This window comes from Callospermophilus lateralis, chromosome 2 (assembly GCF_048772815.1).
Source record: "Callospermophilus lateralis isolate mCalLat2 chromosome 2, mCalLat2.hap1, whole genome shotgun sequence".
Taxonomy (NCBI): Eukaryota; Metazoa; Chordata; class Mammalia; order Rodentia; family Sciuridae; genus Callospermophilus; species Callospermophilus lateralis.
Genome location: NC_135306.1, coordinates 68,509,626 through 68,531,841, shown reverse-complemented (window position 1 = coordinate 68,531,841; position 22,216 = coordinate 68,509,626). Strand labels below are relative to the sequence as shown.

Sequence of the window (22,216 nt, the reverse complement as noted above, 5' to 3'; positions counted from 1 at the left end):
AGCTCTGCCAGCAGGGAGCTTGGGGAAAGGTGTACACGGTCTGGATGTAGCGGGCCTGCCCAGGATGGCTTCACTCACCACTGTTCTCTCTGTGTTACAGTTCCTGGACCTTGCGACCCTGAAGACTTGATCGATGGAATCATTTTTGCTGCCAATTACCTTGGCTCCACCCAGCTGCTCTCAGACAAAACCCCCTCCAAAAATGTGCGCATGATGCAGGCCCAGGAAGCAGTTAGCAGGATCAAGGTGAGGAGATCTGCAAGGTTGGAGGGGGATGGTGGGCAACTGCAGGCATCTGAGAAGTTTATAGCATCATCCCACACCTGTGTCTAGTCCAACGTCAGAGAGTAGATTGAAATATCATAAGCAGGGCTCATCTATGACCCTGCCAACAGTTTTAAACAGAAAAGGATTTCTAATGTGCACTGGAGTCTTTTTGTATATAAACACTATCAATTTAGGTTGTTCTCACTAGCCAGTCTTGAGGAAAGTACATATAATCATAGACTGAAAAGTTGATATAATGAGGAAGGATGTCATTTTGAATATTATGCCTCAAACGTGAGATGGATCCCTGGATTACCACTGACAGAGGTCCATTTGTATTAGGCTTGGTTCAAACTAGGCGGCATTGCTTTTTAACCACTTGATCCTGTTCAAGACAGACTGAACTGGTTAACTTCAAGTAGAATGAAAACCTAACCTGGCTAGTCTGAATAAGTCAGGGCAAAGGTAATCTAGTTTAAACTAGTTTGAGCAAACCATAACCTGTTTCAATCTATTTTTAAAAGACTTTAAAGGAACAAACCTGTTTGGTCATTCACAACTAGTTTGAACCAGCCCAAACCAGTTTGAGCCTATGGAAATGCAGAGCTCTATGATTCTTTCTGACATCACGGTAGAGGTTCTAAACAACTAGGACAACAGGGACACTTAATGTGTGTTCATGCCACAGTGCACCCAGCACTGCAGACAGTGTCCATTCTAAAATCCAGAACCAGACATTTCCAGCAAATTGGAATAAGTTAGAACTCACCAAAATTGACTTATCCAGTGTCAACTGGTCAAAATTGATTCCCCCCTCCAAAGAGCCATTCCCTTTTCTCACACATTCCCAAGGTACATCCTGAAATGACAGTATGGAATAAGAAAGAACAAGTAGATGGCATCAAGAGAGTCCTTAACCTTTTGATTAAAGAAAAATATTCCTTTAGCACATTTTTGTGTAGGCTGTGCCAGGTCCTAGGAAGGAGACAGGAGTAATCAAGCCAGCAAGTGCACAGGGCAAGCCAGAGGTATCTGGTCCAGGCCTCTTACCTGAGCTGATTCCAGTGGTAGTCACATGTCCAGGTTCTGCCCTGTGGTTGCTGAATATTGAACAGGTCATATTTCCATTGCTGCCTTAACTATCATGTTTTGAGCCCCCAGCTTCCCAGTTATACTGCAGTTCCCCAGGATGCTGTGTGCATGTCACCGGGTCTCCTCTCATTGCTTCCTCATCAAGCAGCTCTCCATTGCACCTGCTGCTGGGGCCATCATATGTCACTCGCTGCTCTTATCATGGCTCTGTGCTGGGAAGAAGCACTTCTCTCCCAAGCTGCCCCTTCACTTAACTTATAGTATGTACAGTAAGCCATTCTGCAACTTCTGACAACTTCAAATATGTACACCAGGGGATCTTTTACAGCTATCTCAAAGGTGGCTATTGTCACAACACTGATAGGACCTACCAGTTGTTCCAGGGGCCCACTCAACCATTTCTTCAGGGACCACAAACATTGTCTGTGCCTCAGGAGCCCCACTGCTATAGGCCTCTTTCTGTGGTATGTGTTCTTCTCCTGAAGTTAGTCTTTTCCAGGATGATGGACAGTGGGGAAATGCCATGAAAGCATAGGAGGAATGTCATTCAAACTAAATAAGCAAAGAGCGTCAACAGGTTATTGTTAAGCTGTCGATCCAAGCTTGGTGGGTTAGCTTTTACCTTCTGATTGTTACAGTGATTGGGGGAATTTCCTAGGCCAGGCTGCTCAACACCCTGTAATGTACAAGATAGAGCCACACAACAAAAATTCATATCCACCAAAGTGTTCCCAATATGGAATGCAGCTAGAGGAATCTACCAAAATAAAGCAATAGATCAGCCCCTAAAGGAAAGGGGAGTCTTTTGAGATAGAAACCTGTGTGTTGCTTTCAGGTTAGTTTCTCCTAAGTTCTATATAACAGGTTTCAAAGTTTTTTAAGATTCAGGTTTTATTCTGGGTACTTCATTTATTTGCCATCTAATAGGTTTTGGCTCCTGCAGCTGGAGTTCCTGCATCTCTCTCCTCATCTTATGACATTTACATAGGACTAGGTAGTCTGATAAGGGGCAGAAAGACACAAGGTACATCACTTGAACACAAAGTAGCTTGCATGGTACACTGTAGCAACCCTCTATCAGACTGCATCCAGTGACCATGGTAGCCCAAATGAGGTTTTCATGTTTCCACTGTGGTACCTGATAATGTTGTTCTTCCTTCAAGGAAATCAAATTTTCATAAGAAGCCAGAGATTTTACTCTGAAGCTTTCAAGGAATCTATATCCATAAGTTCCAAAAGTTCATTTGAACCAAACGCTCCATGGCTCTGTTGATCAGAACAGGCAAGATAGAGGCTGTTCGATTATAAATACATTTTAGACCTGTCTAGAGCAGAGTAGACATTTGAAAAACATGTGTTTATTTTATTATTTTTTCAAGCAAATTTACTTTGATTAAAGGACCCCATTACAGAGTGGTAAAATTAAATGGATGCATTGACACTTGAGTGTCATTTTATAATGTGCTTCTATGCATTGGAAAGAACTGTTACCTGTCATTAAATATTTTTGGCTTTGTGTTCTTTTTACATTCATTTAAATGCGCATCAGATCGTTTGACCTCACACCCAGCCAGAAGCATTTTCCAAGTTTAAGTGGAGATGGCTGTTGATTTCAGCACCCCTAGAAAGTGGCTGTGTCAGGGAGCATGCACACATTTTGCCAGAAGCAAAGGAGGGCATTGATCCCCAATAGGCCAGGCTCAAGGAGAACTTGCACCATGATGCTCTCTAAGGGAGATGTCATCACACTGGTTCCTTAAGAGCACCAGACCTTTCAGGAATGAGTTATTTGAGACCACTTCAGTAGAAGAAATGCAGAGCCTAGCAAGGTTGCAGATTTCACAGTACCCACCCAGGAAGGAAAAAGAAAAGCTCTAGGGATTTATTTTGCAATTCATTTAGAAGCCTTGTCCTTAACCTCAGGCCGATGAGTCATCTTCAGATGGGGTGCTTTTCTCTACACCACAGTGAAGCAGCTTTCCTTCCCCACCCCTCCTCCTGCAGACCCTGTATTTCCTCTGCCTCCATGAATTGTTTCATGTTGCTGGAGGGATGCAAGTGCAGCCTGGTATTTGTGCTGCTTTCTTTGAGCAGATTTGGACCCTGAAGCTAAAGTTTTCATTTTCCATTTCTGTTCTATTTGTCCTGGTGTTTGTCACTCACATAGCACCAACTATATGCTAGGATAGAATGTCACTCATTGGATTTACACTTGGAATTTGGAGAGTTACTATTTTCTTAACAAAAAATTTAGATTTGACAAATGGAGAGAGAATTTGGAGTTGTGCTTTGGCCAGTCATTTTCCACTTCATGCAAAAAGAAAACAAAGGAATTTGACTCAAAGAGCAAACTGTATTTCTGAGAAGTCCTGTAATAGGCACTTTGGAAGTCAAAATTAACCAACACACAGTCCTTGACCTTGAAAAACTTACAGTCTAATAAAATGAGCCAGAAAGACCATGTAGGTAAGAAGATTACAAGGCAAACTGTGGAAACCTAAAGGCAACTCTGTCTACCAAAATATAAGAAATGATTCATGTCTGAAGGTAACAGAATTAGAAGATACCTAATGGTTTGGGGAGGGTTTCCTACACCATTTTTGGTTAGCCCCTCCCTAATATTTCCTTTCTGCCCTGTTGTTCATCCATTATTCTTCCAGGACCTTCACTCCTCCCCCACATACCTTAGAACAGTGGTTTCTCAGTGTGGTTCCAGGACCCACAGCATTCACATTTCTACAAACTTGTGGAGCAGGTTTTTTGACATGGAGGGAATAGAGGACACCACTCAGGAGACCAGAGAGCTTGCACTCTGAGACCACAGGCATGGCCAGCTATGGGTAGACTCATGCCAAGACTGAAGGAAGGTACCTAACAGTTCCTACTGCCCTTCTTCTCTGCTCTGCACACAGGCTTCTGACAGGGCAGAGTGGGAACTGAGAGTCCACTGTTGCCCAGCACACAGGGGCATGCTGAAGAGCCCTTGAGCAACTCAGTTGGTTCTGACTGTTGCCCCGTCCCAGGTGTGTATGGCCAAAGGGGGCTCCAAGAGGAACTTTACCCTGCTCTGGGCATGTCCCACACCCAAGGTGGGCATTAGTGCTAAAGGAGTCTGCAGGGGAGAAAAGCCCCAGCTGCTCCCCTGCCTGTGGGTATACAAGGATCAGAGGTACTAAGGTCCCTCTCCAGGCAGGCACTTCTACATAATAGCAGAAAGGAAAACCATACTTCTTGCTGCCACCCACCCACATGGTTCCTCTGCACCTTGTTTGACCACACAATGCTGACAGGACTGGGTGAGAGTGCCACAGAAGGGAACATTGCAGCTGCTGCCACCACCTCTCCCTCACCACTGTTCAGGCTCACTGTGAGTGCCAAAGGACTTTTCTAGGAACAGAGCCAAGGTCAACATCTCCAGACAGGGGCCCCCACTCCCACTGTATGAGTAGTCACACACTGTGCGCCCCACACAGTCTGCCGTCTATATCACCTGTCTGAACTATTGGAGTTTCATCGCTCTCTCATGGCCCAGAGATGCGGGATCTCTCTGACTGTGATATGGTGTGCACATTGTGCTCAAACTCACTGACCACAGCCAAAGAAGTTGTAGAGACTATGCAGTGTTGCCTAGCTAGGATCAAAGTCAACACTACATGATAAACTGACACCCCAAAATATCTTCATGAGAAAGATGCTTACTGTGAAGGCCATCCCATAAAAGTGGTAGTGAAATCTGATCCACCAGATGCAGGCATCTAATGAAGGAACACAAGAAATATGAAAAAAAAAAAAAAAAAAAAACAAGGTACTATGACACCTCCAACAGATACCAAAGAAGTCAAAATGGAGGAAATGCCTGATAATCAAATGATTACAGAAAAGCTCAGTGAGATCCAAGAGAAGACAAACGAAATTAGGAAGGTAGTGCAGGATTTGAATACCAAATTTAGCAAAGAGACAGATTTTGAAGAAGAACCAAACAGGTCTTAGGTAATGAAGAACACAAGAAGTCAATTTAGAAGCTCAATATACTAGATTAAGCAGAAGAAAGAATATCTGAATTTGAAGACAGGTCCTTTGAAATGTCCCAATCAAACAAAATTTCTTTAAAAAAGGAAATAAGAATGAAGATAACATTCAAGATCTTTGGAAGATCATTAAACATCCAGATCTAAGGTGAGGAGATAAAGGTTACTTTTCAATAAGTTAATAACAGAAAACTTCTCTAATCTTAGGAAAGACATGGATATTCAAATGAAGGACGATTATAGAACCCCAAGTAGATATGATCTGAAAAGATCTTCACAGCATATTATAGTGAAACTGTCAAAAGTATAAGACAAAGAATTTAAAAATCTGTAAGAGAGATGTGTCAAGTCACTTTTAATAGCTACCCCATTAGACTAACAGAAACCCTATAGGCCAGGAGGGAATAGAATGATATATTCCATATCCTTAAACAAAACAACCAAGGTTACTATACACAGCAAGGATATCCTTCAGAAATTAAAAGTAAATAAAGACCTTCCAAGATAAGCAAACACTGAGGGAATTTATGACTACCAGATCAGCCTTACAAAAGATACCTCCCACATGCTAAAATGCCCACACAACCCAAAGCAATCTATAGGATTCAGTGCAATCCCCCTCAAAATACTAATGAAATTCTTTCCAGAACTAGAAAAAATGAGCCTGAAATTCATATGGAAGCTCAAAAGACCCTGAATATCCAAAACAATCCTGGAGGCATCACATTACCTGACATGAATGTACACTGCAGAGCCACAGTCACCCAAGCAGTGTGATATTGGCATAAAAACAGCACATAATCAATGGAACAGGATCAGGATCCCAGAAATAAAACCTCACGTCTACAGCCAAATGGTTCTTTACTAAGGAACCAGAAATATACATTGGAGAAAGAACAGCCTCTCTTCCATAAATAATGTTGGGGAAATTGAATATTTACATGCAGAAGGCTAAACCTTGACCCACACCTCTCACTCTGCAAAAACTGACTCAGAATGTATTAAAGAACTTGATGTAAGACCCAAACCTCCAAAACTACTAAAAGAAAACATAGGAGAAACATTTCAAAACATTGATACAGGCAGTGATTTTCTGGATAGGACCCCAAAAGTTCAGCAACAATTGACAAATGAGATTACATTGAACTAAAAAGCCTCCGCACAGCAAAGGAAACAACAGAGGGAAGAGACGACGTACAGGATGTGAGACTATATTTGCCAGCTATTCATCTGACAAATCTGATTAATATCCACAATATATAAAGAACTCAAAATAGCAATAAGAAAGAGAAGCAATCCAGTTTTTAAAATGGGCAGCCAGGCACCATGGTGTGCACTTTTAGTCCCAGCTGCTCAGGAGACTGAGGTAGGAGGATGGCCTGAGCCCAGGAGTAAGAGGCCAGCCTGGGAAATATAGTAACAAATTCATTCATTCTCATTCATTTGCCCACCCACACACACACAGCAGATGATCTAAATAGATACTTCTCAAAAGAAGAAATACAAGCAGTCAACAAATACATGAAAAAAATGCTCAATATCACAGTATCATTCATCATCAGAGAAATGCAGATCAAAACTGGAATGGGATACCATCTCACCCCAGTTAAAAGGGCTGTTATCAAAAAACAAAACAAAATGCTGGCAAGGATATGGAGTAACAGGAACACTTACACATTGTTGGTGGGAATGTAAATTAGTAAAATCAGTATAGCCATTATGGAGAATAGTATGGATGGTCCTCAAAAAGCTAAAATTAGATCTACCATATGATCCAGCAATTCCACTCCAAGGTATGTTTTCAAAGGAAGTGAATTCAGCATACCAAAGAAATACCTACACACGTTTATTATGGTATAGTTCCTATTAGCTAAGATATGGAATCAGCCTTGGTGCCATCAACAAGTGAATTAATAAATAAAATGTGTGTGTGTGTGTGTGCACATGCACACACACACTCACATACATACAAAATGGAGTATTATTCAGCCATAAAGAAGAATGAAATCCTGTCATTACAGCAAAATGGGTACATTCAGAGGACATTATGTTAAGTGAAATAAACCAGACACAGAAAGACAAATACTACATGGTCTCTCTCATATGTGAAAGCTTTAAAAAAAAAAGTCACCTGAAAGTAGAATAGTGATTACTAGAGACTGGGAAGGGAAGGATGGAAGAAAAGGGGTTGGTTGTGATCAGTGCATGCCATTTGCAAGTATGAAAATACCATGCTGAACATCTTTTCCAAAATGGTTCTGCCCAAAGATTGTGTTCACTTTGTTTCACCAGCAGTTCCCATAATTACTTGGACACAGAGTACATCATCACTGTGTCTGTCACCTGCTAATGTTTTCTTACTCATGCTCTCTGCAAGATGTTTTGGAGAAACTTCTGGAGAGAACTTTGCCCTACATCTTGTCTCTCAGGTGGCCCGGGGTAGATTCACACCTCTCCCAACACAGTAAGGACATCTGGTACTGTCGGGAGAGTACCGAACTTGAAACCTGTGCAGCCAGCTCACCTGTCCTTTCTCTCCTCACTCTCTGCATTCCAGCCTCATTCCACTTCATTCCCTCCTCTTCAGCAGGAAGACAGGGTGGCCTGCTGAGCCCCACTGAGCCAGAGAGACAGGTGCATGTCCAGTGTGGTGTCTCTATCTCCATTCTTGCTGTATCTGTGAAGCTCATGGAACCAGATCACAAGTGGTGTTGACATGTTTTGTGGCATGTGTGCTTTTTTTAAGGAACATTCATTATTCTTATGTCTGTCTTTACCAGCCTGTCCCAGAAATCAGATTTTTTCTCATTCTTTTATGATTTCCTTTAAATGTCAAAGCTTATGATTTCATTGTAGAATTAAATTTTCTATCATTGTAGCTTTGTTTGAGTCCTGTCGTCTCCCATGTTGCTTGAAGAGGACTGTGATCAATAAAGAGGATACTGACACTTACATCAGGCCCTTCATATACATTATCTGGTGGAGGGGGGTGGGAATCCTGACAGGTTGGTATTATTAGCTCCATGATACAGGCAAGCCGAGAAATTCACAGAAGAGAAGCTTGCCCAGGCTGCACAACCAGGGGTGTAGAGTGTAATGTGAGACTGCCTGGCTTGGAATCTGTTCTGCCACTCCACAGAACAGTTATGGGATGTTGGGCCAATTAATTAGCCTCTCTGTGCCTCGTTTTCCTCTTCTGAAAAGTGTGGATATGTAGCACCTGCCTCACAGGATGGTTGTAAGCTTTTACACGTGAAATGCTTAGAAGGCTCCTGGCACTTCTAAGTACTTAGTAGATGTTGGCTAGAGAAAGAAAAGAGAACAGCAAGGAGCAGCCGGATGTGGCTAACCTTAAGTGCAGAACAGCCTCAGTGCACATTGTACATGGAGTAAGTGGATGGCTCCACGGTCTGTTTTATGTGCCACCGCCCAGGCTCATAAGCTACAAAACATGAGGATTAAAATGAATGTGGACAGTGTTGGTTTAATAATGCATGCTGGCTTAATATTTCTCCTGAACCTCTTTCTGATGCTGTAATTTCTCATCCTGGCTCTGGCTCTGACTCCATTTTTTTATTATAATTTGTTGCAGTACACTTAGAATAATCAATGACTTATCATATCCAAGTGCATAAAATATTTTTAACTTCATAAAAATTATTTCTGCAGACTTTTCATGAAACTCAGGTTTTGATCTTCTTATCACCCATTTCAGGAAAGAAACAATTTGGGTTTTCCATGGGTGGTGATCTATTTTCCTTTGAAAGAGTTCTTTCAAGGCATAGTTCTCTGGAGATAGAGAATTTTTGACCAACTGTTCTTGGATCTCTGGTATCAAAAGCAGTAGAAATTCCTGTATCATTGCCATCTCACTCCAGGAATGGTGGCAGAGAACAAATGTTTGGATCCCACTGCTGTCATTTATACTGCAGATTACAACTGAGGCAGTTCAGAACATCCCAGGCAGGACTCTCACATTCTACACTGGAATATGTGTGACATGGAGTAGCATCAGCTTAGGGCAGTTTTCAGATACAGAAACAGTACCACCATAATGGCCAGCAGTTAGGGTAATGTGTGGCTGCTGCCTTCAGAGTTTTCCAGAGCAGACAGCTCACCCTGAGCTTAACGCTAGGAAGAGCTGTGGGGTGGCTGAGTGGGAGTGGGATTTTCCTAGTTTCCTGAGTGCGCCAGAGAGTAGCTGTTTGGTGTTTGGATGGCTGACTCATCCAGTTTCTCTAAAATGAGTTAGTACAGGCAACACACTTTAGACATTAGTGGAACAGAAGTACTACTGAGCAGAAGAGCTTTTCCTCCAGGTGAGTACCAAGGAGTCCGAGAGCTCAGCTTTTCCTCCACCCCACCCCATCACCAAACCAGCATCCACAGTTTGGCCATTGACTCACCATTATTTGTACAAGATCTGTATATATATACATATATGTATCTATATCTAGATATATATATCAAGCCTTGCCAAGAGCCAGGAGCCAAGAAATTGCACTCTGACATAGGTTAATTATAATCATCTGCAGACACAAAGTACTTAGTGCACTGTTGAAAGAGTTTGCAAATATTCATTCTGTCCTCAAAAAAAAAAAAAATCTCATGAAGTAGATACTGTTTTATCCCCATTTCACAGAAGAAACTGAGGCACAGTGACATTGAGTGGCTAGCTCAAAGTCGCACAACTAGTAGGTGGCAGAGCCAGGATTTGGTTTTAAACCATTCAGCCCCAGTTTTATCCACCATGTTTCTTTCAACTATGGGCAAAAGGAGAAATATTATATTTTTAGCTAGTCATGAATTAATATTATAAATTGAAAGGGGAAGTATTTAGAAATAAAGAGGGAAAAATCAAAAGGATCTATTCAATAAGAAACTATACCACCCTAAATATACATACACCTTATAACTACAAAACAGGTAATGCAAACATTGACAGAGCAGAAAATGCATAGGTAAACCATAGTAACAGCTGGAGATTTCAACACACCTTTCTCAGTAAAGGGGTAGAATAAAATGACACACACACACACACACAAAAAAAAAAGCAAGTACATACAAGATTTAAAACATCATCTTAACCAACAACTGTAAAATACCATATTTCGAAGTCCATGTGACACATTAACCAAAATCAATCATGTGCTGGGTCAAATTTCAAAAGACTGAAATTTTATACAGTATGTTCTCTGATCCAGTAAAATTAATTTAGAAATACAAAAATAATAACTAAACCCCAAATGTATTGAAATTAGTAACACAATTTTAAGTAATTCAAGGTTCAAAAAAAAATCACAGTTGAAATTATAAAATGTTTTAATGGGACAGTACTTAAACTGCAATATACCAAAATTTGTGGGAGACAGCCAAAGCAGTATATACAGGGAGAGTCATAGCTTTATATGTAAGAAAAGGAAAAAGTCTGAGAAACCATATAACTTTATATCTCAAGAAACTGAGGGGGGAAATTAGCAAATTAAACCCAAAGAAATAAATATCTAGGATAAAATCCAAGAAACAGAAAAATAGGCATGCAATAAAGAAAATCAAGAGAACTAAAATGGGTTCTTTGAAAATACCCATTGCGTTTAGGCACAGGCAGCACCTCAACAAATTTCTTTCATCCCACTGCCTCCACCATCTACTAAGTTCTGAATTAGGAAATCAATTTTCTTTAGAGGGGGGATTTTTTTTAAGCTAGTCCTCCTCCCACAGAAGTGCTTCATATCACTAATCAGTATTAGTTTTGTCACCTCCCTTTTTGACTTTGAGTCTCTGCAAATTCTAACTATTCTCCTGTCTCTGTTTGTTCCATGCTAAGCAGATGGCCCAGAAATTAGCCAAAAGCAGGAAGAAGGTGCAGTACAAACAACTCCATCGCCTTGGTGTTATGCCTGTTCTTTTCATTTGTTTATGTTTTGCCTTTTTATTATTTCGTGTTTTTATTTTCTGCATCCAGCAAGTTTTTGTTCAGATTTCTTTTCAAACCGCCCCATAAGCCAGCATTTCTCAAAACTCAGTTGCCTACAGTGGCTGTTTTTTGTTGCTCATTAGTCATTTCACTTCAGAGGAAGGACAGGGAACAGATTGGAGACACTAAATGAATCCTATACTAGTGTGGAAGTTCCAACCATTCAGGAGCAGGGATGTGGCAGGGACTTGGGCCTGTGCAATTACAGTTATGTTTGATTGGGGAATTTGTCAGATTGCTGGATGCAAAAAAGAAAACTCGCTAATAACCACACGTGTGCAGAGTTCAACCTTAAATGAACCAGACTGCGCTTTTTTGATTAAGGAGCTTCTAGGTGCTTATGAACTACTCCTGGGACATTGAGGCCTTGGGGCTCTTTCTTACTGGGGTGGCTTCAGGAGTGGGCAGCTGATTCTGTGTTGGCTGGGTGGTATATGAACATGAAGACCCTCTTACCAGAACTGCATCCAAATGGCTTCATTTGTACCTGCTCTAAACATTGTACCCCCTTCAGCTCAAATAGGGATAAACTCCAAGGTCACTGGGTATGAGTTAGTTGCTCTTATCCTGTCCTTATCCTTCAGACTCCAAAACCCTTGCAGAATGGGCCACTTGCCATCGTTGCTCAGAGCCAAATCTACTGCAAAGGGGATTCGACATTTTCCCCCAGAACCTAAAGATGCTAACACTCGTCCATGTGTCCATCCTCTGTGTGGTACCTTCAGCTTTGGCAATTAAACCCCAGAGTCTGCGTTGCTGTTCTGGTGACTGTGTCTTGGTGCCTCTGTGTGTGAGCTAACCTTGCCCCTTTCATCTGGATCAGAACACCATGGTAAAACTTGGTCTTGGTGCATTTTTCTTTTCAGGCTCCTGAAGGCGAATCTCAGCCAATGACCGAGGTGGACCTCTTCATTTCTACCCAGAGAATTAAAGTACTGAACGCTGACACACAGGTACCAGCTGGCTCCCACCTTTCCTGGGGTGAAGCCTAGTGGCATTGCAAGGCAGAGTCTTTGCCTGTGCCTACCGTGTGGCTGTCCCCATCTGCTGAGCTCCATGCACCCTGCTAGTGCCTCTTGCTGGGTGGGGCTGTCATTGTCTTAAAGCTCAAAGAAAAAATTAAATCATGGACGTTGTTTATCATTCTCCTGAGTTCTCTGCAGAGATTTCATTAACAGGGACAGATAAGCCTTTTGAGAAGTTTGGTTTAAAATCACGCATGAAAAACTATGTCATTGACATTTTGTCATTCTTTTTCATTTCACCAGAGAGTCTAGTGTTTATAAAATATTTAAAATTTCTTATTTCTTTTCACTGTCAGAAAGCATTTCTTGCCCTAGGTTGGTCAAGGGAAATGCCCTCAGGCCTGAGGGAGTATCTGTACATCTGCCAACAAGGTCTTTGCTATGAGCCCTGAAGCCCACCCCAATGGCAGACCTTCTCATAGGTCTTTAGACTTATGGGCTCTCCCCTCTTGCCTCCAGGAGACAATGATGGACCACCCTCTGAGGACCATTTCCTACATCGCAGACATTGGAAACATCGTTGTGCTGATGGCCCGCCGGAGGATGCCCCGCTCCAACTCCCAAGAGAACGTCGAGGCCTCCCACCCATCACAGGATGGGAAAAGACAGTACAAGATGATCTGCCATGTCTTTGAGTCTGAAGATGTAAGGGTGGCTTCCCTTGAGCTTCCTCTGGGTGACCTGACAACAATTGGGTGGCCAGATTCTCTCGATTTCTCAGAACTGAATCAGTCTAATTCATCATACATTAAACAGATATTTATTAAGCACCTGCCATGCATCAGGCACTGTACTAGAGCTAGGGATATAGGGCTGAATAAAATATACACAAGTGACTCACATGGGTTGAAAGTCACAGAAAATAAATAGATAAATATTCTTGGTATAAAATTATTGCAGGGCCAGGCATGATGACACACACCTGTGATCCCAGTGCTCAGAAAGCTGAGGCAGAAGGATCACAAGTTTGAGGCCAGCCCTAGCAACTTAGTGAGGCTTAGCAACTCAAAATTAGCACCTCAAAAACAGGAAAGGCTGGGAAGTAGCTCAGGGTCAAGGAGTACAGAGATTGGACTGTTTTAAGTAGGGTGATCAGTAAAGTCCTCTCTTAAGAGGGTGACATTTGAGCAAAGACCTGAATAAAGTGAGAATGAGGAAAGAGCAAGGGCCAAGTCCCTGAGGCACGAGCCTGCTGGATTTGATTGAGAAGGGAAAGGAGCCATATGGCTGGAGAGCTCGAAAGAGGAGGAGGGGGAACAGTTCCATCAGACTTCAGCTGCAGGGGTACAGACAGGTCTCACGTGATCTTCAAGGAACTTGGAGAGGGCAACTCTGTGTTGTTGACAGCTTTGCCCTGGGCTATAGGAAAGTTCACATCCCTGCTCCTTCCCCCCAACCCCCGTCCCTAGGATCCCAGCTCCATCTCCTCCCAGAACTGGGGGTCTCTAATCCTCATATCTCCAGGTAATAAGATCAACAGACAGTTTATAAAAGAGGTCATTCTTTCATTTGACCTTCTTCCAGGTTGGCCCTAGAACAGCTGGTAAGGCTGCCAGGCTTTAAAGGGCAATGGCACCTGGGCTTCCCCCAGGCACCCACCCTCCATGGGCCGTCACAGGCCTGGGAAGCGCCCTCCAGGACAGGGTCACAGACCCATGATGATCTTGAACCACACAGCCCAAACCCAGAGGGCCACGTCACCGCCCTGGACTCTGTTCATTTTTTTCCCTGTGCCACAGAGGGAAAGGTCTGTTTCTTGAATGGAGAAGAGAGCCCCAAGCTACCCAAGAGCACCATTTTTCTCCAGCCAAGTGTTCACCTCACTGCAGTAATTTGCCTTCCTCCAAGAACTCGGGAGCCCTGGCAATCCTCCTTTTCTCCAGGAATCCAGAGCTGTGAAGGCTGTAACACAGCAGGGAAACACTGACACTTATTGTCCCCATCCTCAACCGGTCTGGTTCTCTAGAAAGCAGCCCCAGACAGGCTGGGAGGCAGGGAGTTGCAAGGCCTCTTCCTACCACTCTTTAAAGCTGAGGCCAGGCATGCAAACTGGGACAAACTGGGTTTCAGGAGATTGTCAGAAAGTTTGTGAGTGACACTTTAAGATCTTAAGTCCCCTGTGTTCTGCAGGGGAGTGGAAAAGTGGAGAGAGCTCTGCTCATCAGGTTTGAAGATCCCTGAAGGACACCCAGCTGCCACCATCTGGCCTGGAGCTCAGAAGGAGGGGTTTCTTGTCCTTGAGATTTCTTGAGGGTTCATCCAGAAAAAATGGAAAGAACAGAGGTGCAGGAGCTAGGATAGGAGTAGACCAGAGACTCTCTCACCTTTGCTTCCACTATAGCATGAATGAGCACATTGTCTGCAGCACCAGCAGGGCTGGGTTGAAATCCTGATTCCAAATACAAATTGAGCACTGCTGAACCTCAGATTCCTTTTCTGTAGAATGGCAGTGCCTCCATCTCTGGGCCACTCTGTGACTCAGAGGTGGTGTATTTTCAGGCTGATGCCTGGCATATGGCAAGAGGTCCATAAATGCCAGTTGTTACATCCATTAATGATGATCAGCAAGTCCACAGGTCCTATTCCTGGGTTATATTGTTTCAATTCATCTACACACACCTCTTGATGCCAAAGCAATTCCTCACCCCCTTCCAGGCTTACAGCAGGTCCTTGGTGAGTTTTGGCATGTGGAGTCACCAGATTCTCTAACTTAGAAAAATTAAGCATCTATTTTCCTCTGGCAAACCATAGAAAGCTATCAAAAGTCCAGAGCAGGAGGAAAAATAATAGAAGCCAAGTCCCCCTCCCATGAGCTGTATGACCTTTGTGTCCCTAGTCCTCAGTCTCCTCACCTAGAAAATGCAGGGTTGGACTGGATCAGAGCTCTTGACTATTGTATCCAACACAACCTTTTAAAAATTTTCAAAAATAATCAATATTTGGCCATATATAGTAGAAAGGAGAAATAAAAGGTAAGTAAGCTAAGGTAAAAATCATAGCACAGTATGTAAATGTGCTTATACCTTCTTGATTTATGAGTAAGAAAACATAGTATTCAGTGTGATGTTGTAAATACTTTCTACTTGACATTTTGAATTGAAGGCTAAATAACAGTATGCATATATAAACACACAGGCAGAATCACCATGTACCACAGGGAGGGTACAGGCCAATAGGGATGTGATTTATTGGCAGCTTAGATCCCACAAACACTAGTGATGTGCATAATTTTCCAAAGTCATGAAGCTACTCCTGCTAAAGTCTTGGATAAAACAACCATCTTCCTTCCACTTAAGCAGTACTATTTTTGAAACATTCAGTGTAACTACACCATGAAAGTCTTTGTGCATATAAGCTAGAGTTCTTATGTCCTGAGTCCTGGACACAGATGATTAGAAACAGGTGTTACACATACATGAATGTCCTGTGTGATATTTGAAAACTGTACAGGATACAAAACAACCTGTTATTGCATGGAACTGTCCCTTGCATGGCAAGATATTCAGCATCTCTGACTCCTGTCCACTGTCCTCCCTTAAGACCATTGTCATAATCAGAAATGTCCCCAACAGTTTTGAAGACAGCCCCTGATAGGCACTGGTGATCCTTTGTAGAACTTCTGGCCTACCTGATGTCTAGGACCCCTTAAATTCAGGAGGACGATAATCCGGGGGGGACAGTGCATCAGACACCCACCCACAGCACTGCCCATTGACCACCATCTTCCCCTCTGGCTGCTACTCCAGGCCCAGCTGATCGCACAGTCCATAGGGCAGGCATTCAGTGTGGCATACCAGGAATTCCTCAGGGCCAACGGGATTAACCCTGAAGACCTCAGCCAGAAGGAGTACAGTGACCTGCTCAACACCCAGGACATGTACAACGACGACCTGATCCACTTCTCCAAGTCAGAAAACTGCAAAGATGTAGGTACTTTCCTGAGACTGTTCCCCAGGCTGGGCCAGCTGGGTGGGGACCCCAGGGAGAGTGGGGCAGCCCTGCTGTGTAAATGAAGGCAGCAGAATGTGGGTTTGGCAAGACATTGTGAAGGGCTCACAATCTCTCTAGCTCCACCCCAACGGGCCTCGTTACTAAATGCTATTGTGGACAGGTATCGCAGTATATCCTGTGTTCCTAGGAATCCAAAGCCAAGTGTTAGTGGATTCTAGAGGCAGATATCTTTATAAGGGTAGAGTCCAGGACCTGAGAGTCTGGATAAGGGCACCAACAAAGTTCAGTTATGTTGCTCCTTCAAGCACTGGTCAAAGCCCACTGCATTTGGCAGAACAGAACAGACTGCAGGTTCAGCTGACAGATGCTGTGCACCCCACTGCTTCAGACTAAGCGCCCCAGGAATAACTGGAGGCAGACAGAATCATCTGAGCTGGTCTGGAGGTTATTTGGAACACGTAGGAGCAAACAGAACTGAAGTAACAGGAAAATAGAATGTCAGAAAGCTGCAGATGCATCTAGGGAATCAGAAAGGCTTGGCTTGAACAGAGGGTGGACCCAGAAAGAGAGGGTCAGACCAAAATAAGGTCCAGGTCAGACTGAAGGGCTGGCAAGTCCAGCTGAAGCGTTCAGACTTTATCCCATAAATGTCAAGCAGCTTTAATGAGAAAGTGATCTTCTAGTCCATTAATGTATGAGGGATCTCAGGTAAGGTTCCCCAGAAGCAGAGTCTCAGGTGAGGATTCTTGTTCAGCAAGTTTATTGCAAATCTCCACTCAGAAGAGTGGAATGTGGGAGCAGGATGTGGGGCACTAGGAAGAGTGTGGTCTCACTGGCATAAGTTTCTTTGTAATCTGAGGGAAGCTCTGAGGCACAGAATACAGGACAGACTTATCCCACCTTAGAGCAAATGACCTCTATTGCTCATTGGCCAAGGTTGAGCAAGAGATATAAAAGTTTGTTAATGCTTCTGTAGCAAAGTCCCACAGACTGGGTGCCTTCTGCAAAAGACGTGTGTCCTCTTCTCAGGTCTAGAGGCTGAAAGGGCAAGATTGAGGTGTTGATAGGGTTGGTTCCTTCTGTGGGCCTCAGGAAGGATCTGTCCCAGGCCTCTTTCCTTGGCTTATAAATGACCATCTCTTCCTTGTGCCTTCACCACATCTTCCCCATACAGTCTGTGTCCAAATTTCCTCTGAAGAGGACACCAGTCATACTGGATTAGAGCCCATCCAAATCACCACACTTTAACCCCATTCCCTCTGTAGAGACCCTGCCTTCATTTTGATGTCCTGGGGATTCTGGAGATTAGACGGCAACATAGGAATTTGGGCAGTGGGAAACAGGTCAACCTATAATGGGGATGGAATGTCTCCCATCTGGCCAAGGGCAGTTCCCAGGGAAAGGGCCAACTGTGAGCGTCAGCAGTAGTGGGGAGGGTGCAGCTTAGAGAAGACCTCTCCAGACCCTAATAAACACACCCAGACTCTGCAGGCTGCTTTCAAGAAGCGCCTCACTTTTTCTCAGCATCTCTGGAAATCTGCCCATCCTGCAGGTGTGCAACTCTAACTCCTGCCTGCTCTGCCTGCCAGGGAGGTCAGGAGAACATTATACCTTCCCAGGACATGCTCCTCTGTGTACACTCCTGAGCTTGCAGTTATGATGACTCCCGCATCAGTTTTTCCTTTTTCTTTAACTTTGTCTTTGCAGAGAAGTTTTTCTGAATATTTATTTTTAACTCAGGAATCTTAAATGTTGGCGAGAACTTATGACATTTTGCGGAATGGGATAACCTGTGCTTAGAATTCAAAAGCCATTTCTAGAAGCCATAATAGGCCACCAAAGCTCCTACTGACCAGCTTTCCTCCCCTGCCAGTAGAGACAACAGTGAAAAAATGTTGGACAAGCCAAGTGTGTCGGTGCACGCCTATAACCCCGACAACTCAGGAGGCTGAGGCAGGAGGATTCCAAATTAGCCTAGACAATTTAACAAGACCCCGTATCAAAATTAAATAAAAAGAGCTAGGGATGTAGTCAGTGATACAGCACCCCTGGGTTCAATACCCAATATCAGGAGGAAAAAAAAATCTAGTGCCCTGTGGTTGTGTGCCGAGATCAGGTTACTAATATGAAACAAGTATGAATTACAAAAAACGGCACTGGCCTGTGTGAAACTGTTTCTTAAGGACTCTGGATGTGTTGAGATGCAGAGAAGATAGGAGCTCACCTGGGCTGAGGTCATGAGGGAAAACCTGTCTTTAGGCAAGAAGTGGAGTGGCTTTCACTTCTACCACTATCTCCCATGGTTAATGATTCAGGATTTCTCTGTTTTTCTCCTGTCAGGTTTTCATAGAGAAGCAGAAAGGAGAAATCCTAGGAGTTGTGATTGTGGAGTCTGGCTGGGGATCCATCCTACCAACCGTGATCATAGCCAACATGATGCATGGAGGCCCCGCAGAGAAGTCGGGGAAGCTGAACATTGGGGACCAGATTATGTCCATTAATGGCACCAGCCTGGTGGGCCTGCCTCTGTCCACCTGCCAGAGCATTATCAAGGTACCCAGACCTGGGAAAAATCTATTTCTGTTATCAACCCAAAATGACATGAAGTGTAACTGCCGTCTAATCATTAACATTTACAAATGTATTCTAAGTGTCAGGCACCAAGGAAGGCACACATACAAAAAAGGCTTTTGCTTGGGGCTGGGGCTGGGGCTCAGCAGTAGTGCACTTGCCAGGCCTGTGTGACGCACTGGGTTTGATTATCTGCACTACATATGAATAAAAATAATCTAAAATATCCACAACTAAAAACAAAATTATATGTGTGTGTGTGTATATATATATATATATATATATATATATGTGTGTGTGTGTGTGTGTGTGTGTGTATGTATATGTGTGTATATATATGTATATATATATATGTATGTGTGTATATATGTATATATATATGTGTGTATATATATGTATATGTGTGTGTATATATATGTATATATGTATATTTGTGTGTATATATATGTATATATATGTGTGTATATATGTATATACATATGTATATATAAAATATGCTTGTTCTCAGACATCTCATTATTTAGTATTTATAAGCTCCTCCTATTTACAAGTCATTTTGGATCAGGGATAGTAACACTAACAGCCACTGCAGGCATCACTAATCAATCACAACCCTCTCTCAGTATGCCTAGACTCAGCCTCAGCAGCCTCAGCTCAATAATCCAGACAGTCCCTTAGAGTGAAGTCAGATGTACTTGAGATGATTTACCATCTCTGTTAAGAATTATGGGAATGATAAACCAGGCATGGTGGCACACACCTACAGTCCCAGAGCCACTTGGGAGGCTGAGGTGGGAGGATCTTAAGTTCAAGACTAGCCTATGTAACTTAGCAATACACTGTCTCATAATAAAAATAAATAAATAAATAAATAAAAATAAAAACAGAAAGGGCTAGAGATTAAGCTCAGTGGTAGAGCACCCCCAGGTTCAACCCCCATTGCCACAGAAAGAAAAAAGAAGACCCTAGAAATGCTTCAAACCTGAAGCCACTGACACAGGCAAGTGTCTTTCCCAGAGCCTAATGGCTAATTGCCGTAAGGAGGAAACTGTTATAGTCCACGGAGTCCTCTTCCTACATGAACATAATGACTTCTCATTCAACCTGAACTGATACTGTTACATAAAGCTAAGAAGAGCTACTTAAGTGAAAATTAAATGTGAATACTTAAGGAAAATAAATTAGATTTTCTTCTTAACAATGAAGCATCCATGTGTAGTCTTCAACACTGATACTTGCTGATCACATGGCCAGCATGACAGGAAGTATTCCTCCTATGAACCCCAAACAGTTCTGTACCATCAGCTAGAACATAGCTCTAAGGGATGAATTAATGCAGTCATACAATTGTGCTTCTGAGCATAAAAACAGAACACAAAAGCCAACATCCTCATCTAAAAGGGTGGGGGTGGGAGTAGAGGGTGCAGTTGAGTGTTTACCACCAGGGTCAGTGCTTTTGTGCTTTTGCTTTTTTTTTGGTTGTAGAGGGGCACAATACCTTTATACGTTTATTTTATTCATTTAAATATTTCTTTTTTAGTTGTAGTTAGGCACAATACCTTTATTTTTTTTTATTTATTTTTATGTGGTGCTGAGGATTGAACCCAGCGCCTCACATGTGCTAGGTGAGCATTCTACCACTGAGCCACAACCCCTGCCCCATATTTATTTATTTTGATGTAGTGCTGATGATCAAACTCAGTATCACCTGCGTGCTAGGTGAATGCTTTACAACTGAGCCACAACGCAGCCTCAATGCTACTTTTAATGAATAAATTCTGCATCTTCTTTAATGTCCTTTAATCATAGGGGTAAATTCTGAAAAATGCATCATTAGGCAATTTTGTCAGTTTGCAAACATCATAGAATACCTACACAACCCAGGCCAGTCACTAGATGTAACCTTTTTTTTAACCTTTATTTTATTTATTTATTTTGTAATTTTTTTGTAATTATGGATGGACAGAGTGCCTTTATTTTATTTATTTTTACATGATACTGAGGATCAAACCAATGCCTCACACATGCTAGGCAAGCACTCTGCCGCTGACCTACAGCCCCAACCTCTAGATCTGGCCTCTTGATGCAAACAAGAGCTGTGGTAATCACCAACTCTGAGGCTGCTATTGGCATCACATGCCACACACCTTGTTTTACAATAAACCTTGTTTTTTTTTTTAAGTAAGTATACTCCAGTGACAAAAGTATAGCATAGTAAATGCATGAACCAGTACTGCAGTCATTGATCAGGCATTATTACTGTACATGAGAGTGTGCTGTACTTGTACATGACTGGCCCTGACGTAGGCGTGTTTACACCAGCATCTCCAAACACAGCATTAATGAGTTGTGCTACAACCTTATAACAGACACCATATCATTAGGCAACAGGAATTTTTCATCTTTATAATCTTTTGGGGCTATCGTGATATACGCAGTCTGTGATTGACTAAAACATCATTATGTGGCACATGACTGGACATTAAAGATTAAGATTAGAGACTCTTCTCTGAACATGAATATTCAGACATGTTTCATTGGGCCTCTAGTAGGTGCTGAGCTGAGCAATGAAGATACTAGATGACAATATGTATGTGGAGGATAATTTCAGTGATCTTAGCAACATAGAGGTAAAAGACTTGCCAGCACTTAGAGGAGGGAAAATTTTATACAACAATATTTAAATTCACTTAGAGGGAGTAGAACCTAAGTTGTTAGCAAAAGAGGATCGTGGCCTTTGGAAGTCTCTGTTTCCAAGGTGGGCTAGCATCAAGTCAGGGGGTGGGGCATGAGTCTGGCCTGTGAGAACTGATCTGGTGTTACCATGGTAACATGGAAAAGCAGCAGGTGGCCAGGGTTAGGAAGGCAGCATCAATCCACATTGATATCTCCCTCTTCCCCATGAATAAGTTACTTATTAAACACCTTGTTTGCATGTACAAGAATCACAAGGAACTATGAGACCCAAAGACACCACAGACAAAATCTCCACCTGGGGACTTGATCTAGCAGGGAGAAATGACAGGACTGAAGGCCCCAGTGATCAAGTGTTGTGTGCTGTTGTTGTAAAGAGTGTGCATGGATTAGTGCACTGAACTCTCACAGCACCCTTATGTGGGGCAGGTACTTTTGTTTAACCCATTGGACAAGTTAGGAAACTGAGGCACAGAAAAGTGACCACATGGTCATTATGGAACATGGTCACTTAGCCACTGGATAGCCTCTTTCTAGTAGTTTGTTCAAGTGCTAGATCCAAGACCCTCAGCCAAGGTTGATGTTGCACACCCCAGAAGACCTGGAGACAG

At 42.8% G+C, this 22,216-nt stretch overlaps 1 protein-coding gene across 1 annotated transcript in view; it reads left to right on the top strand.

Moving 5' to 3' along the window:
* The window catches only part of Apba1 (amyloid beta precursor protein binding family A member 1), a 195,434-nt gene that overhangs the window by 164,295 nt on the left and 8,923 nt on the right, over window positions 1-22,216 (top strand). The window contains exons 5-10 of the mRNA XM_076843455.2: window positions 101-246; window positions 11,218-11,250; window positions 12,231-12,317; window positions 12,849-13,034; window positions 16,136-16,315; window positions 18,681-18,893. Coding sequence (XP_076699570.1) covers window positions 101-246; window positions 11,218-11,250; window positions 12,231-12,317; window positions 12,849-13,034; window positions 16,136-16,315; window positions 18,681-18,893 — 845 coding nt within the window. The remainder of the gene's footprint in view (window positions 1-100; window positions 247-11,217; window positions 11,251-12,230; window positions 12,318-12,848; window positions 13,035-16,135; window positions 16,316-18,680; window positions 18,894-22,216) is intronic.